This window comes from Macrobrachium nipponense, chromosome 30, assembly GCF_015104395.2.
Source record: "Macrobrachium nipponense isolate FS-2020 chromosome 30, ASM1510439v2, whole genome shotgun sequence".
Lineage (NCBI taxonomy): Eukaryota > Metazoa > Arthropoda > Malacostraca > Decapoda > Palaemonidae > Macrobrachium > Macrobrachium nipponense.
This window is the reverse complement of record NC_087218.1, coordinates 17,334,572-17,353,234: the sequence shown is the minus strand read 5'-3', so window position 1 is coordinate 17,353,234 and position 18,663 is coordinate 17,334,572. Positions and strand designations below refer to the sequence as shown.

General features: G+C 35.8%; 1 protein-coding gene across 1 annotated transcript; it reads left to right on the top strand.

Annotated features, from left to right (window-relative positions):
• Positions 1 to 8,437: 8,437 nt before the first annotated feature.
• Positions 8,438 to 16,897, top strand: LOC135202032 (alpha-(1,3)-fucosyltransferase C-like). Its single transcript, XM_064231306.1, has 6 exons — positions 8,438 to 8,719; positions 9,792 to 9,911; positions 12,362 to 12,464; positions 12,643 to 12,778; positions 13,774 to 14,490; positions 15,068 to 16,897. Exons 1-6 carry the CDS (start codon positions 8,566 to 8,568, stop codon positions 15,248 to 15,250), a joined length of 1,413 nt encoding a protein of 470 aa, XP_064087376.1. The 5' UTR covers positions 8,438 to 8,565; the 3' UTR covers positions 15,251 to 16,897.
• Positions 16,898 to 18,663: the final 1,766 nt, after the last annotated feature.

Here is an 18,663-nt window from a genome sequence, read left to right as displayed (position 1 = left end):
TATATATATGTGTGTGTATATTAGATATTATACTATATATATATACTATATATATATATATATATATATATATATATATATATATAGTATATATATGTATTATATATATATTCATATATATATATATATATATATATATATATATATATATATATATATATATATATACACAGTGGTACCTCGAGATATGAAATTAATCCGTTCCGAGGCGGCCTTCATATCATGAGTTTTTCATATCTTGAACTGCATTTTACATGTAAAATTCCCAATCCGTTCCAAGCCCTACAAAAACACCCCAGTAAATTATATTTGCAGGCCTGCAACACATGTTCTAGGGTTACAACGCCGATCCAACGGAAGAAATATGACTCCAAAAAGGCAAAATACTGTACATACTTGAGTAATATTCTACTGCATGTAATGTTCAACCCCATTTTTACTGCATATATTAGGACTTTAGCATATGTCCCTTAGCAATAAGCCTAGCCTATGTTAGTAGTTGCTACTGTAGCCTAGTCTATGATTCTGACGTCTAAACCTAAGAAGCTAAAAGCTTAGAATATGCCAATAAAATGTATAAATAATCAGTATGTACCATTCGCCAAGCAATCACTTTTCCTAGCACACAGTAAGCCATAAATTTTCATTAGTATCTCTCTTCAACTAATGAAACTATCAAACAGTATAATAACCATACCTTTCTATTCTTTATTCTATCTTTACCTAATTGAGATACCGAGTTACTGACAGCTATAATGAAGCATATACGTAATATTAAAATCGAAGAAGAATTCTAGAAAATACGTATTTGTTGGCTTTGATGATAGCAGTCTGATTTATTTTATATTTTATGATATCTAATTCACATTTTTTTTATTAAATGTAATGTATGTACTCATTTCAAATAATTATTAAGTAACCATTAACTAAAATAAACAATCAAACAAAAAAAAAACAAAGCTACCAAACTTCTGTTTACATCCAGCACTTACGAGTACCGAACGATCGCCAAGCAATCACTTTTTCTAGCACACAGTAAGCCATAAATTTTCATTATCTCTCTTCAGCTACTGAAACTACCAAACAGTATAATAACCATTCATTTCTATTCTTTATTCTATCTTTACCTAATGTTTTTTTATTAAATGTATTGCATGAATAAATTTTTCAATTTACAGCATCCTTTTACCTATAGAATACAAAGAGCACAAGGCATAGATTTACATACATATTATAGATATATATTAAGATATATATTATATATATATATAGATATATAATATATGTATATATGATATATATATGATATATCATATAATATATAGATATATATATATATATATATATATTATATATATATATTATATATGTTATATATATATATATATTATATATATAATATATAGATATATATATATATATATATATATATAATATATACATATATGTATATATTAAAGGAAAAAGCAAATGTGTCCGTGAATTGTAAAACTTCAGTTTTTTTCAATCATGACAAGAGACGGCCTAGCGACAAGCCTTCCTCGAAGGCTTGCTGAAATAAAAGAATTTAATTGATGATCATGCAATGGGAGGTTGGAGAAGCTCGCCATTGCTATGTGATTTTTAAGGTGTGTCCGGATATGTGCATGTGTTTGTGCGTGTAATGATGGGTCCAACCGCCCGACACTGGAGAGAAAGGTGACACTCTCCTGAGATAAGCGATAAGGGCGGTTTGGAGGACTCGGGGTCAAGAAAGCCCATCGAAAAGGTATGGCACATTTAAAAAGACTTAGGAAAAGTTGCTTTTGAAAAGAGAGAAGTGTAATGTGTTTACATTTATTTAATACTTAATTATGTGTTGGGGAATATAATGGATATGTCTCTTTGTTTCAGATGGGTTCATAGCATTATACTAGAGAATGGGATTCTCTAAAAGACTTGACAATTTCAATGTAGTAATTAATAATTTGGGAGTTTGGGAGTGATTACTTAATCTAATTCAGGAGAATAGACTGACAATTTACAGTCTTTTGTGGGTCAAACTTAGTTCTTAATGTTACATCTTTTAATCACTTTGTTCCATATCATGTTCAGGTAGCTTGGGAAATAAAAAGCATATTTTTGTATTTACGAGAATTCATTAGCCTAGCTATCTCCTAGCCTGATACTGTTTGCAGAGAGATGGTCAGGAGCTAAATCTAAGAGAGTTGTCACTTGTTTTATTTTTGATTTAGCCAGTGCTGAATGGTCAAATATCCTTGGAAAACAAAAAAATATATAATATATATATATATATATATATATATGTATATATATATATATGTATATATTAAAGGAAAAGCAAATGTGTCGGTGAATTGTAAAACCTCAGTTTTTTTCTCTCATGACAAGAGACGGCCTAGCGACAAGCCTTCCTCGAAGGCTTGCTGAAATAAAAGAATTTAATTGATGATCATGCAGTGGGAGGTTGGAGAAGCTTGCCATTACTATGTGATTTTTAAGGTGTGTCCGGATATGTGCATGTGTTTGTGCGTGTAATGATGGGTCCAACCGCCCGACACTGGAGAGAAAGGTGACACTCTCCGAGATAAGTGATAAGGTCAGTTTGGAGGACTTGGGGTCAAGAAAGCCCATCGAAAAGGTATGGCACATTTAAAAAGACTTAGGAAAAGTTGCTTTTGAAAAGAGACAAGTGTAATGTGTATACATATATTTAATACTTAATTATGTGTTGGGGAATATAATGGATATGTCTCTTTGTTTCAGATGGGTTCATGGCATTATACTAGAGAATGGGATTCTCTAAAAGACTTGACAATTTCAATGTAGTAATTAATAATTTATATATATATATATATATATATATATATATATATATATATATATATATATATATATATATAGTATTTATATATATATATATATATATATAGTATATATATATATATATATATATATATATATATATAAATATATATATATATATATATATATATATATTTACACACACAAGGGAAATGCAGACCATTCTTAAAAATTTTTTGCGGACATCTCATGAGACATGTCACATTTTCAGGGGCTAAAAAAGAAAATAATTTGCACCTTTTCAGACCTTATTAGGCTCCCTGTAGCCCTTTCCTACCCTCAACAACAGCAATAAAGTAAGCTTACTCCCCGAGTAAGCGAAAATAGGTATATAGATTAACTTAAAGCAAGGAAGAAAGGAACCACCAGAAATCCTCTGATTCCTTGTTGACAGAGCGGGGATTCGAACTCAGACCCTGAGATCGGTAGTCGACCGACTCGTCCAGCGAGGAACTATCAGTGATGTAAGTTCCTCATTGGACCAGTGGGTTGTATACCCTTCTATCAATTTGGTAGCCTGAGTTCGCTCCCCGCTGTTGCCAATGCGGAACCAGAGGAATTTATTTTGGTGATTAGAAATTCATTTCTCGATATAATGTGGTTCTGATCCCAAAATGAGCTGCAGGTCCAGTTGCTGAGTAGCCACATGAAAAAAATCTAATCCTTCGGGATTAGATTTTTTTTATTTAATGTAAATATTAAATTTTCTTTCTGATACCATAATTCTGTCTGTAGTGCAAATTATTTTATTTTTTAGCCTTAAAATGTAACATCTGTCATGAAAGGTCGGCGACATATATGTAACAAATGGAGGTCTTCGTTTCCCTGGGTCCTTAGATCCACAGTAGAAAGGTTAATGAAACTGGGGACATGGAACAAGTATTTTCATACTTCACTCTACATTTTGAAGCTCAGTGTGAACTTGAAAATGTAAAAATAAACTACGAAAGTACTTGTTCCAAGCTCCTGTTTCACTCACTTTTCTGCCGTGGATTTAAGGATATTCTAAAGTACGTGATCCTTCGTGCTACATTGGGTTATATATATATATATATATATATATATATATATATATATATATATATATATATATAATATATATATATATATGTTGTGTGTGTGTGTGTGTGTTTGTGTGTATATAATATATATATATATATATATATACACCTATGTTTTGCTGATGTCTGCAATCGAACTGCTTCAATTACTTGAAATTATACTCATTTTAATACAGAATTACTTGCAGTATGAAAAAAACACTAATTCACTGCTTGATATCAAGAAAGAGACCCATATGTTCCCTCCTTTAGTGGTTAAGGGAATCGAACTTAAGTCCCTTAGTTTATGAGGTTATTACACTACCATCGCACTACGAGGCCAGAGAGAAATAAACAGCTGCCAATGAGGAATAATCAATCAAGAAAAATCTTCAATAATGAATGAATAATTGAAAGTGAAGGGAGATAGAACAGTTATGTCCCGCGATCAAAGGCAACGGATAAAAGAGAGAGAGAGAGAGAGAGAGAGAGAGAGAGAGAGAGAGAGAGAGAGAGTGTAAATTAGACTTCACTTGATCACAAATTCCTGCCGCCTCAAAAAAAAGAAAAAATAAATAAATATATCGACCTTCCAGCACCCACCTCCGGAAGCAGGTAACGACGAGGTCCTGCTGGAACTTACTTCATTGGCTTCTTCGGAGCTGTCGTGACGAGGAAACGCGTTCGGACGGCGTTGTGGCGATCCTTCGGAGAGGAGTGAGAAGAAAGCTTCCGGCTCGGCGGAATATCTTAAACAATATCCGACAAAGTTCGCTTTACTCACAGTGAATTGTGTTTTATCGAATTTGTTGTTTCTCTTCGCTTCTGTCGCCTTTTTCTCTCTTCGTCTGGAGACAATACATTTATAGGTTTTCCATCTTGCCGTTTGATTATGGAAGTCTTACGTTTAAGGAAAACAAGCCCTGTCGCACCGTCGTCTGAATCTTTGTTTGAAGCGAATGAAACTCGAGGAAGATCAGGAGAACAGAAGAACTGACTGACTCTGAGGAAATCTCCGGGAAAAGGCGAATTATTAATAAAGCTGAGCTGAGAGATGCCTGAAAGGTTCATGGGCGGAGAAGAATACTCTTTCGAAATGTTCGTCATTTTATAACTTAATTATTTTCGTTTTGAACGACGATCGCGTTTCATGATTTGCCTAGGTTCGATCAGATGCCAACGGGTGATGAATGAGTAGGAAGTACGTATTGCCTTCATGAAGGCTAGATTAACGCTTGCAAGCAACGTAGCGATTATGCGCCTGACACGAAGTACCAGGGAGCAACTGTTTTGCCTTGCCAATTCGGCACTGCCCGAGGACACTGAAGGCCACGAAGACATCCATTGAACTTATCGGGATACAAGTACATATTTGGTTCCGGGACCCACAACGGTGACGAAATATATATATATATATATATATATATATATAATATATATATATATATATATATATATTTGTGTGTGTGCATGTATACTTTTAGGGCATAGTTTTTCTCTTATATAATTTTCGTTAAAAGCAATTGCTTTATTGACATCAATAAGTTTCTTGCAGGTATCTTTATACCGACGAAGTTTTTCCGATTCTCGTTCGTCAATTTCTGGTGAAATATACGCAGACTTCCTCCTTCCTTTTATTGAATTTTGGCGCGACATCTGTTTCGCCTTATGGCATTATCAAGTGACTACTGACTTACAATCTGGCCTTTCGGCCTATTTATTTCATCGTGTGGGAAGTATGACCTTGAGGTATGGGTACTGGTTAATCTAGGGATTAACAGCTTAACCATCAAGGGTGTTGTTTTGGATACAAAGAACATAAGGACATATGTACTATGACAATAAAAGTGAAAGTTTAAACAGTGGTCAAATAAATATTCAAAATATAATGCCGTGTGCTAGTGTTTCCTTATATGTATGTTTAAAATTTAATATGTAACATGTTGGTTTTAAATACAAAATTACATACGGGAATAAATATGAATATAGAAATCTAAGTACAGGAATAGAAAATATTTTATAGCATGCATAAAGGTACAAATCAGATAATTTCTCTTAATACATAAATGTGTATAATATTAGATTTGAGAAAGTGAGTGTGTGTGTGTGTGTGTGTGTCCAAATGGTCTACGTTGAATAACGGCTGCAGATTCGTGTAGGGCGGGTCCTCTCATGTCTTCTAAGGGGCGCGATGTTCTCGGGGGGTTGGGGCGTGCTGTCTGGTCCCTGTTGGCTCGCGTATTCCTTCTCCTGCTGGAGGGGAGTATATGGTCCGATTCTTGTTGGACGTTCAAAGTCGATTTCTGAATAGCGATGCTTAGTACCGCTTCGGTTATTAAGAGGCGACCATGGTTGTCTTTCTGTGCACGACCTGGGAGCCTTCTATAAGCTCTTGTAGAGATGGCTTCCTGTCGTGAACATCTATATAATGTTAATAGATGGCCCCTTGATTTCTATGAGCCAGCAGACGTCTCCGAAGGGTCGTTGTAGTGTGCCCGATGTAGTTTTGGTTGTGAGATTGACACATCTCCTCTGGACAAGTGAATTTGTAAACTACGTTCGTGCACATCTCCTTGAGTCCCCCCGGAGCAGAGCAAAAGGAAGAGGAACCCAGATTGCAATAGCAACAATATATGAAAGCATTGCACTATCACAAAGAAGAAGATACCTATGCAACCTAGTATGTAGAGATATAACCAAGGCATTTGACAAAGTATGGATACAAGGACTTCAATACAAAATATTACATCTCAACCTTCCAGGCATTTTTGAGAAAATACTATGCAACTTCATCAAAGATCGAACAGCAGCAATCAAGTCACAAAATGACATAGGGAATCCATTCCCGTTACTAAGTGGAGTCCCACAAGGATTTGCACTCAGTCCAACATTATTCATATTACATACATCAGATGTGACTCCACCGCCAGAGTACTGTAATGTCTGATTTGCAGTTGATATAACTCAAATAGTTATACACCCAGAAAAACGTACAATGAGAAGGGACCCAACTTTGAAAAGACAAGTAGCACAAAAAACAATTAACCAAATTGAGAGAATAAATCAATTTGAAAAGAAATGGAAGACAAAGCCAAATAAATTTAAATTCCAACTAGTATCGGTATCTGCATACAAACCTGCACAAATAATGTTAGACAAACAACCAATGAATTTTACTAAAAGTACTAGAATACTAGGAATGCAATTCGGACAAAGAGGAATATCAATATATGTGAGAGAAAGGCTAAGAATAACAAGAACCCAAAATACAAAGCTGAAAAGGTTTAGGAATATGAACACAACTATCAAAATCCATTTCTACAAAAGCCTAATCAGACCAATGTTGGAATATCCACCAATACCCACGTGCTTAGCATCGACTTCCATTATAAGTACCTTACAAAAATTCTAAGATAAGATACTAAAGTCTGCATAGAGAAACAATCAAGAAGATGACGATATGAATATAGAACAAATGCATAAAAAATGCAAAGTAGAACCAATTAATCTGAGATTATACAGACTGGCAACCAATATATGGAGAAAACTAGTTCAATACAATACAATGTTGATATGAGTTAGAAAATTGTACCCTTACCCAAATATAATTGTGGATAAACCACACTTTACACTACTCTTACTAATACTTAACTTTCCAAATTATTCCCTACCACGGTTAGCTAGCTAACTGCCCTCAACTCTTCTTCACCCATCTTACCTATCATCTGAAAAAAAAAAACCGCATCGAGAAATTAATTTCTATCACCAGAAATAAATTTCTCTGATTCCACGTTGGCAGAGCGGCGAATCGAACTGGCGACTACCGAATCGGTAGGCGAGCACGCAACCCACTCGTCCAACGAGGAATTACGAGATACGAGAAAGGAATCGAGAATGGTGGTCAAGTAAGAGACTCAAAGTGGGTGCAAGTAGGGTCCGAAGGGACGCTGCAAGCTTCCCTTAGACATAGATGCAGAGGATCACGTGAATGCACGGACGGTACTGCCGCCTTACAGGGCCTTGACTTTGCGAATGCAAAACTTACTGGTGGGATTGTGAAGGACACCTCTTGAGAAATTTCTTGAAAGCAATGCCCGAAATTACATAAAAAAAAGCAGTCACAAGCAACCTTATTTACAGAGATGCAATGCCCAGTTAGTTATATCTATCCTGAAGTCCCCTGTCAGGTTGGGCGATGGCTTCGCCTGGGTAGTTTTCTGAAGATAACGTTGGGTAGGACGTATTTTGATGACATTAGTAGCGGCTGTCATTACGGTAATGAATGCTTTTTGAAACAGACTCACGTCTACTTAACCCCTAATAAAAAAGAAATCCTATAAAAGTGTAGACAAAGACGAGAGAGAGAGAGAGAGAGAGAGAGAGAGAGAATCTGAACATATGACTAGACGTCTGATCTGTTAATTTTATTCATCAGAAATCGTCCATTCTAATTATGGTCACACCTGCAGAGAGGTGAAGCCACCAGTCGGTCTCGTCAGAGAGTAATGATCAAGGCCGGTGCTGTGGATAGATGACTCTGGAACCGTGCAATCTGTGCCACTGAAAATGCTCTGAAGTCACGTTCATTACCTGCCTTTCAGGTATGAAGTTTGCCTGTCACTTCAGGACGTGCAATACCTGAAAGAGAAAATTGTGAAATATGACCTTGCTGAATCAGATTCGCCGACTGTTGTGCCTGACACTCGCTCTTTCCTGCCTGACTTTAGGAGCCGTCCTGCTCTTCGTTGACTTCAGGACCAATTACGTCATCCACTTGAGTTCGCGGGACGCTGGAACTGTCCCATCCAGAGATCGTAAGTCCATGTCGCTCTGTTATGCTCGTCGTAGGTATTAGTTAAAATCAGTCAGGGCTGAGTCTGGTCAAGTCTTGAAAAGGTGACCACAACGAAATGGAGATTATTATTCGGCAAGTAAGCGCCTTGACTTTCTCAATGGTCTTGAAAAGGTGACCGCAACTAAATGGAGATTACTGTTTGGACCGTAAACGCCCTTGACTATCGCAATGATGTTTGGTAAAAGTCAAAAGGGTGACGACTGCTGGGGAGAGAGAGAGATGAGAAGAGGGAGAGCGAGAGAGAGAGAGAGAGAGAGAGAGAGAGAGAGAGAGATTTTAACACTTGTGAGTAATTACTGTAGTGAGAGATCACGCAAGTGTTATTTTGACTTCATTTGATACGTGAATTGTCGTTCCGTAAAAAAGTGCAATTTTTACGTTAGCATTACACTGAAACTATGAAATTAATTTTATAACTTATATATATATATATTATATATATATAAGATATATATATATATATAATATTTATATATAATATATGTATATATATATTATATATATATAATATGTATATAGATATATGATATATATATATATAGATATATATATATATATATATATAATATATATATATATATTAGTCTAACATACTATAATACATATATAATTATATATATATATATTATATATATATTATATATAATAGTATATTAAATATATATACTTAAGATATATATATATATATATAGATATACCATATATATATACATATATAATATTATATATATATATATATATTAATATATATATATAGTTTAATAATATATATATACATATTATAATTTATTATATATATAATATTATATATATATTATATAATACTATATTATATAAATATCTTATATAATGTTTGTGTGTGTGTGTGTGTGAGACGGAGCAATAAATTTCTGTCTTCAAATTATCGTTACCGATCAGGAATGTTTATTGAAAAGTCTTTAAACCAATTTTCAGTCGATCAGGCTCCATCTAAATCGACAGAAAATTCGAAATATGAATGCCATATCTTCACCTCCTATTTATGGTTACAGGCCTATCGGAGGATGTGATAGACGTGGACACAACAACGCAGGAAACGACCTACTTTCAAAATGCAACGGTATTGGGAGGATTACGTCCTAGGCCTACATTGCCAGAGCCAAGAGGAGAAGGTATGATATCCGCTCAGTTAGCACGAGAGGAAAGTGTTTTTTTTTTTTTTTTTTTTTTTTTACATGGACATACAACCAGAATATTTGTCTCAGAATATATATATATATATATATATATATATATATATATATATATATATATATATATATATATATATATATATATATATATATATATATATATTGCTACTTTCAAAACGCATATATCCCCTCTTTGACTGTATAAAATGTTATGTTAGAGTTTGCAACATTTTTTCAGATTCCCAGCTAGCTTAGAGATAGGATGTTTTAAATGTGTGTTCAGATTTCGCATAACATAATGTAAAAGAATATATAACGTAGTATGAAAAGAGAGAGAGAATATCTTTGTCCATTCGAAACTAGAGTTGTTTTTCCTAATCTGTCAACACGTTTGATTAGAGACGTCGAGGTCTTCGCTGTGTTTTGGGAATTCTGTCATCACGTTTGATAGTGACTTTTGCTCGAGTCTGTTTCGTTGAGTACGTGTCTTGTTGAGCAGAATGGTTTCATACGCATTCGTCTTTGCTGAAAACCATGTGCAGATTTCACATTTTATCTGTAAAGTTGCGTCAGATTTTGAAGCTTCTAGAAAGAATCATTTCCCAAAACGTTTCGTGTCATCTCCACTGTCCAACTTCCTTAAAACTGCGTTCCGTTCAGACATCTCCCATCTCCCTCTCTCTCTCTCTCTCTCTCTCTCTCTCTCTCTCTTCCTTGCCATAATTGATATTAACGTAACGTAAAATGGTCACTCGCAACTTTTAGATTTCAGATTTGATATTTCTTAGAGTTTATTTAGTATTATTTAGTGTTTTTTGTGCAATCTGAACAAACATTTTACAAGTGTGTGTAACGGCGCCTATTTTTGTGAATTGGTGAATTTTTTTGAAGAAAGAAGTTGGTATACCAAGGTAAAGTGTGTTATATTTTTATTAGTTGCAACTAATAACTAATAATCAGTGGTTTGGTAAACAACTAATAACTGATGGTTACGATGGTTTGGTAAAAACTAATAACTAATAATTACAATGGTTTGAGAGAAACTATTTACATTTTTACGCATTGCAAATTTTTGTGTTTTGTGTTTGTTTCATTTGAAGTGATTTTTATGTATTGTGCATTTATTAATTTTCTTATTGAAGTGAGTGTTTTTATTTTATGTTCTGTGTGATTAATAATTTTTGCAATTTTGGTATTTTCCACATTTTTCTGTGTTTTCATTTGCATTCACAATTTAATTAACTTAGTTATTTTCATTACTTAATCGTTGCACATTTAATTGAATTAACACTTGTGAATTGATTTGCATTTACTTAAAATACTTTTCAAGTTTTATTGTTGTTTAGCATTTGTGAATTAATTTCCAAATTTCAATATTTGCATAACACTTTTGAATTTTGATTGAATTAATTTTCTTGAATTTTGTGATAAATTAATTTTGATTTAATTTTACTGAATTGATTCAAGAATTAATTGAACTTTACTTTGTTTTCAAGTAACAGTAATTTTCCCTGATATTGTGAATTTCACTTATGAATTTTGAGTTTAATAATAAATTTTTTTATTTAAAATTTTTATAAGTGTTTTCTTTATTTTACGCCAGTATTTAATTATGATTATATTGATGTTAGGTAGAAACATAGAATGGTAATTGATCTGTTTTCCTTCAATTAACTTGAAGTGACTTAGAACCAGGGAAGTACTTAGACTTTTGAAATCAGGGAAATACTTAGACTTTTAAAGTTGTTGATGGAGTGATGCCCTTTGATTAATTTGATTACTTACAAGAGTACCTCACACCTGTTTTGATGAACTTAGTCTGATTTTCTGCAATACTGGTAAGTTGTTAAGGGATCACTGTTGCCTTTAGAGTATTCAGTCGTTTAGTACCTGTGATGAGAGTTCAGGTGTCTGGCTGTTGTGAGGTAACAATTAATGAATGGTAAGTGTAGTAACCAGATACTTGGCACTTCGTCACAATATATATATATTATATATATATATATATATATATATATATATATATATATATATATATATATATATGTGTGTGTGTGTGTGTGTGTGTGTGTGTATAATATATATATATATATATATATATATATATATATATATATATATATATATATACATATGTGTGTGTGTGTCTGTGTGTGTCTGTGTTTACCTGGTTTGAAATACATGTAGCGCAGTTGATGAACATTCTGAATGCATTAGATAAGGATCGATATGTAAGTGCAGATAGAATGAATACCCGATATTCTTGCCTGTAACTGCTGTGTACTTTAAATCTTTTAGTTAGATTTAGGGAAGGCCAAATAATTACTGAATGTAAAGATGTATTTAACTAATATATCACATGTCTGTGAACTTTGGTGCTTTGTTTTTTAAATCTGCATTGATCGTCATTTGTTTTTAATCTTCTTCAGCCGAACGAAAACCAGTTGGGGTCTTCAGGGACGAATTATTTGAGCCTTTAATGGCTCTTTATCGAAAGAAGGCGAAAGGAAAGCTCGCTCCACAAAAGACGAAGTGAGTCACGAGGTTCAGTCGATCTCTAAAATGATGTGGTTCCATAATAGTGTGACTTGGCAATGCCGCTCCTTTGAAGCCCTAATCTTCTTCTCGCGACAGAACTCCTGTCTCTTTTCTATAGAATGATAAAAAGAAGAGGAAGAAAAAGAAAGTGGTCATGACGAATCTCTTGCAGTTTCAGGTCTGGCAACAAGCCCTGGGTCCTGATTTGGGCAAAGCCCTTCTCCCGCCCCTTTTGGAGAGGACAGCTCGCTCACATTCGGCAGGACCTCTGTCCGTTGCCTTGCAGTGTGACTTTTAATGCAGATAAGGTACGGCAGTTTATTCTCACGTTTTTTTTAATTTATTTTTTTTAACAGTCGAGGCAGTCGGAACTGGCAACCCATAGCTCTCTTTGATTGTTTGTTCGTTTGCTTGTATGGTGCTTTTACGTTGCATGGAACCAGTGGTTATTCAGCAACGGGACCAACGGCTTAACGTGACTTCCGAAACACGTCGAGAGTGAACTTCTATCACCAGAAATACACATCTCTCACTCCTCAATGGGATGGCCGAGAATCGAACCCGCGACCACCGAGGTGGAACGCTAATACCATACCAACCACGCCGCTGAGGCGCTACTAGCTCTCTTTGAGTTCAGGGTGAACAAAAAGATAGGAAAGAGGAGGAAGGGGGAATGGGATAAAGGAAAATAGAAGAGCGAACATTGTTCATGAAAAGATGAAGGGAAGAAACTGACATGATGGGATACGCATTAGTAACTAGAAGTTTAAAACCATTCAAACAAATGATCTAAGAACACATAGCATGAAAAACATATGATTCAGCTTTTTTATCATTTATTCATTTGGAGATTTCGTCAAATTGGGTAAACCCCGAATCATAAGAGAGGTGGCGTCTTTGTGTCTTTCGGTTAAGATTGAGTGAATTAATTTCAGTATATTATGTATGCATATATATACATATATATTATATATATATATATATATATATATATATATATATATATATACTATATATATATATATATATATATATATATATATATAAGCGAGTGCCACAGGAAAATGATAGGCAGAAATGCAAGCGCTTGAGTAAAGACGAAAACGCTTGGATTTCTGCCTATCATTTTTTTGTGGTATTCGCTCATTTAATGAAGTCACGCGCATCTACGGTGATTTTTTAAGCATATATATATATATTTTTATATATGATATACATACATACATATATATATATATATATATGTGTGTGTGTGTGTGTGTGTGTGTGTGTGTGTATGTGTAAGTACATCATATTCTTCCAGATTGATTTGGTCGACGCCGTGGTCATTTACCTCCAGAGGGCCCCAAATGCGAAAGAGATAACAAAGAGCCTGGGCCGCCGAAACGCCCTCCAGCCCTGGATCATGCTGAGCTTCGAGGCGCCGCCCCTGGCCAACGACTACTATAAAATCCCTTTCGAAAACTTCGACGGCCTCTTCAACCGCACGATGACGTACCGCCGCGACTCCGACGTCAGAGTGCCGCACGGTTTCGTCGTGCGCAGGGGCTTCGACGCCAGAGCCGTGCCCCGGAGGTGGATCGCGCCCGCTGTGATGAAGGTGCCTTTCAGAAGGAAGAAGCTGGCGGCCGCTTTCATCTCCAACTGTAGACCGACGTCGGATCGCCTGCCGTATCTGCGGGAGCTGAAGGGCTACGCCCCCATCGACATCTACGGCAAGTGTGGGGACCTGAAATGCGGGGGAAGTTTGTGGATTTACAAGAAGTATGACCCCACGAAGGACGTGTGTCTCAGGATGATAGGCGAGGAGTATTTGTTTTTCTTCGCTTTCGAGAACACTTTCTGCAAGGACTACTACACCGAAAAGGTTTACAACATCCTCTATTATCCCGTGGTTCCCGTTGTGAGAGGAGCGGGCGATTACTCCACCGTCTTGCCTCCTCATTCTTACATTGACTCGAGTTTGTACTCCCCAAAAGAGCTGGCAGAGAAACTGTTATTTCTACAAAGGAACCCAAAGGTAATATACAGTTCGCAAGTGTGAGAGATTTTCAATGATCAAAATAGAACTTATAATAATGCCAGTGAGGTTCTTTCATGTTTGCAGGTGTATAGTAAGTTGATATCAATCTGTAAGATGGCGTGTTGGTGGTTGGTCTGGATCATGAGCAGTAATGCTTGATAGATTCATTCGTTGATTCTTTTATTCAATCTTTCATTGACAATAACTGTCCCCGGCTTAACTGATATGTTAATCTCCTCTATTCACCTATAGGTTAAGCCATCTTGATCAGTAACGCTTTAATAAAGAAATTTTATGGATAAGATATAAGTGAAAAATAAATAAATTGGGTAAAACAGGATATAAAGAGAGAGAGAGAGAGAGAGAGAGAGAGAGAGAGAGAGAGAGAGAGAGAGAGAGAGAGAGAGCAATGTTAATTTAATTTTGTGGAAGAAAGAATGAACAAGATCCATTCACCAAATCTGCAAGTCCAATTGGATTTAGAATCCTGACCCTTTGTCAAAAATTCCGTTTGAAATGTGTTTTTCAGTACTTAACGTAAGCGAATATTCATTCGTCCTCTCTATTATTTCAGGAATATCGGCGGTATCTGGACTGGAAGAAACATTATCGGCCTTCGACCATCGGGGGGGAGAGACTTCTGTGTCACATGTGCGCCAGACTCTATGATTCAGACTTCTACGAGCACAAGGTCATCGAAGATTTCAAAGAGTGGTTTGTGGTCAGGTCGAACTGCTCCTATCGAGTTCTTGCCTGACTTTCTCTCCATCTAAAGACGTTTCTTCTCGATGGATCATTTTTATTTCCACACAGACTTCGAAATATTCTATCTTCGCGCCGTCACTCGAAGACTGCATCCACACATCTCTAAATCATGTGTCCATCCAAAGACTGTGACTCCTCGTATCTCGAAATGTGAATTCAAGTAACGAGTGAGAATCCATTCTTTAAATCGTGCTCGTACCAGAAGTCTCATTTTTTACTATTAATTTTCTCGTTTTTGAATCTTGTACCCAACCAAAGACTGTGACTCTTCTTAAAGGCCCCTGACACTGAACGATTGTCTGAACGATTGTCTTTATCGACACACACACACTATTCAGACAGTATGAACGATCTCCACACCGATTTCAGTCTGACCAAAGATTTTCTCTCGGGTAGACATGGCATCATCTCTAGAAGAGACGTGCGCGATAGCATTATATCGGCAGACAAACCCATACATTGAACGACCAGTGTATGACAGACTTAAGTCGCAAGCCAGCCAGCTACCTGGTCTGACAGATTCCTGCTGAGATCGTTCAGACACGAAACTCCGCCCACTTTTGCATTCAGACAAGCCCATACACAATGTTTTTTGCGAACGATACAGGCAATCGTTCATACAGTCGTTCAGTGTATGGAGCCCTTAAACTGCACACGTATCTGTATCATCTTGAACCCTTAAATCTTTACCCATCTAGAGACTGTACCTCCTCATATCTCTAATCGTATAGTCAACCTAAGAATGTGAGTCCTTTCTTTAAATCGTGCACGTATCCGAAGTCATGATTTCTCTTATGTTTAATTCGTGCACCCATCCAAAGATCGTTCATTTTCGCATCTCTAAATCATGTACCCATCGAAAAATTTGAAATGATTTTGTTTCTAAACATGTACCCTTCCAAAGAGTTATCGTACTTCCATCTTCGGACAGCGTTTGTAATACACACTCTTCCTGCCCTCCTCATTTCTTATGGTCGAACAGTCGCAAACCCCGGGCACTACAAAAGATAATTATTATTGAGCCCGTTGGCGATGGTTTTACTTCCTTGATATTCTCTATTCAAGGTTTCCCTTTGTACACCGAAGCGTCTCGGGACTTGGGAGATGGAAGTTCTCATTTGAGTGTAACTTACAGGAAACTTTGTATTAAATTTTTTTTATGCATGGAATTTTTCAAATAGAATGACTTAAACTATCCTGCCATTTCATCTAGAGAATATAGGTAGAGAAATGAATAAATTCACATGATGTAATACGTTATGATTTTATAGTCCTTGAGCTATATTATTAGGCCGTTAGATTCTTAGAGATTCTTGTAAAAAAAAGAGCAGCGTTTTTATTTTATATTTCACTTTAATTTTGTGAGGAAAACTGAACATGTAAAAAGGCAGACAGAACGGGTGAAATGTAAAATGAGCTCGGTTGGTGCTGTGTTATGTTAAATGGTTATTAAAGTTATTAAAAGCTGTTATTATTATCATTATTTTAAGCTGTTAATATCCAGTATGGGATGCTAACCATAACCATTTTAACTGTATACCAGTGAAAGCACAGGCTCTTTATCCACTCGGCTACGGAGCTTATTGCTGTTCATTTTACATTTGTTTACCATTTCCATTAATAGCATTATCTTGGAGGTTTCTTGCGCAAGTACCAACAAATAAAATACCGGAAAAACAAACGCATTTTATTACAGACTAAAAGCTCTGGAATTTCGTAGGATCAAATCAAAGCAACATAAGAAGAAGAAGAAGAAGAAGAAGAAGAAGAAGAAGAAGAAGGAGAAGTCAAAAGGGAGCAGACTAAAAGCTCTGGAATTTCCGTAGGATTCAAATCAAAGCAAACCATTAGAGAAAGAAGAACCAAGGAAGAACAAGAAAGAAAGAAGATAAGAAGAAGAAGGAGAAGTCAAAAGGGAGCAGACTAAGCAGTTCGCAATGGACTCTGATCAAGAAAATCTGCACTTTGTCTCTAAAATCAAAGAGCTTGACTCAACAGAATTCATATGGGGTATGTTCCTACCGTGAATAAAAAAAAAAAAAGATGAGCTCGTAAAGGCTACGTAGTCATAATGAATAAGCATCTAGCATATACAAAGTGGCTGTGTAGCCATAATGAATGAAAAATAGAGCATGCGTAGCCTAATGGTATCTGGAACTACAATGAATAAGAATTTAACGAACTCGTCTCTGTAATTACAATGAAGAGGAATTTAACGAAATCGTTATCTCTGTAACTAAAGTTAATAAAGATCTGGCCAACTCATGATCTCTTCAAGGACAATGAATTTTAATGTAGCCAACTCATTGTCTCTGTAACTACAATGAATACGACTTTGGCCAGCTAACGACATCGAATGGTTATTTAACAAATTCTTTGTCTCTATAACCACAGTGAATAAAAATGTGGCAAACTCCTTGACTCTGAAGCTGCAATAACAATTTAACGGAGTCACTGACTTTATAAGTACATTGAGTAAATATTTAGCAAACTCACCGTCTCTGCAACTGCAGTGAATTAGAATTTATTGAACTCGTTGACTCTGAAGATATAATGAGTCAAAATCTAGTGGACGTCTTTTAACTGAAGCCACAATGAAAAATTGCTGACGAATGTGAGAAGATGCAATGACTTTGTAACTGCATCTAAATTAATCGAATCTGAAGATGGCCTCCTTGACCTTGAAAGCAAGGTCGTCCAGCAGGGGAGGGTCAGGAATCTTCAAGGCAAGAATCTTGGACTGAAGACCGTTGGCCCATGACACGAAGCCCGCCAGGATTGCTGTTGCCAAGAAAGCTGTCAAAAATAGAGAATACAGCTGTCAGTCAAGAACGTTGTCAGCTGTAGGAAATAATACGGAAAATAAGAAAGCCGTCAGAAGAAAGTTGTCAGCTGTAGGATATAATACGGCAAAAAAGAAAGCCGTCAGAAGAAAGTTGTCAGCTGTAGGATATAATACGGCAAAAAAGAAAGCCGTCAGAAGAAAGTTGTCAGCTGTAGGATATAACGCGGCAAAAAATAAAAGCCGTCAGAAGAAAGTTGTCAGCTGTAGGATATAATACGGCAAAAAAGAAAGCCGTCAGAAGAAAGTTGTCAGCTGTAGGATATAATACGGCAAAAAAGAAAGCCGTCAGAAGAAAGTTGTCAGCTGTAGGACATAACATGGCAAAAAAAAAAGCCATCAGAAGAAAGTTGTCAGCTGTAGGATATAATACAGCAAAAAAGAAAGCCGTCAGAAAAAAGTTGTCAGTTGTAGGATATAATACGGCAAAAAAGAAAGCCGTCAGAAGAAAGTTGTCAGCTGTAGGATATAACACGGCAAAAAAGAAAGCCGTCAGAAAAAAGTTGTCAGCTGTAGGATATAACACAGCAAAAAAAAGCCGTCAGAAGAAAGATGTCAGCTGT

Bases quoted from the DNA above. Each gene is read 5' to 3' on its own strand.
- LOC135202032 (XM_064231306.1), top strand. From the start codon at position 8,566: ATGACCTTGCTGAATCAGATTCGCCGACTGTTGTGCCTGACACTCGCT. The intron at 8,720-9,791 runs GTAAGTCCATGT...TTATGGTTACAG, and splicing joins AACTGTCCCATCCAGAGATC to GCCTATCGGAGGATGTGATA. The intron at 9,912-12,361 runs GTATGATATCCG...AATCTTCTTCAG, and splicing joins GCCAGAGCCAAGAGGAGAAG to CCGAACGAAAACCAGTTGGG.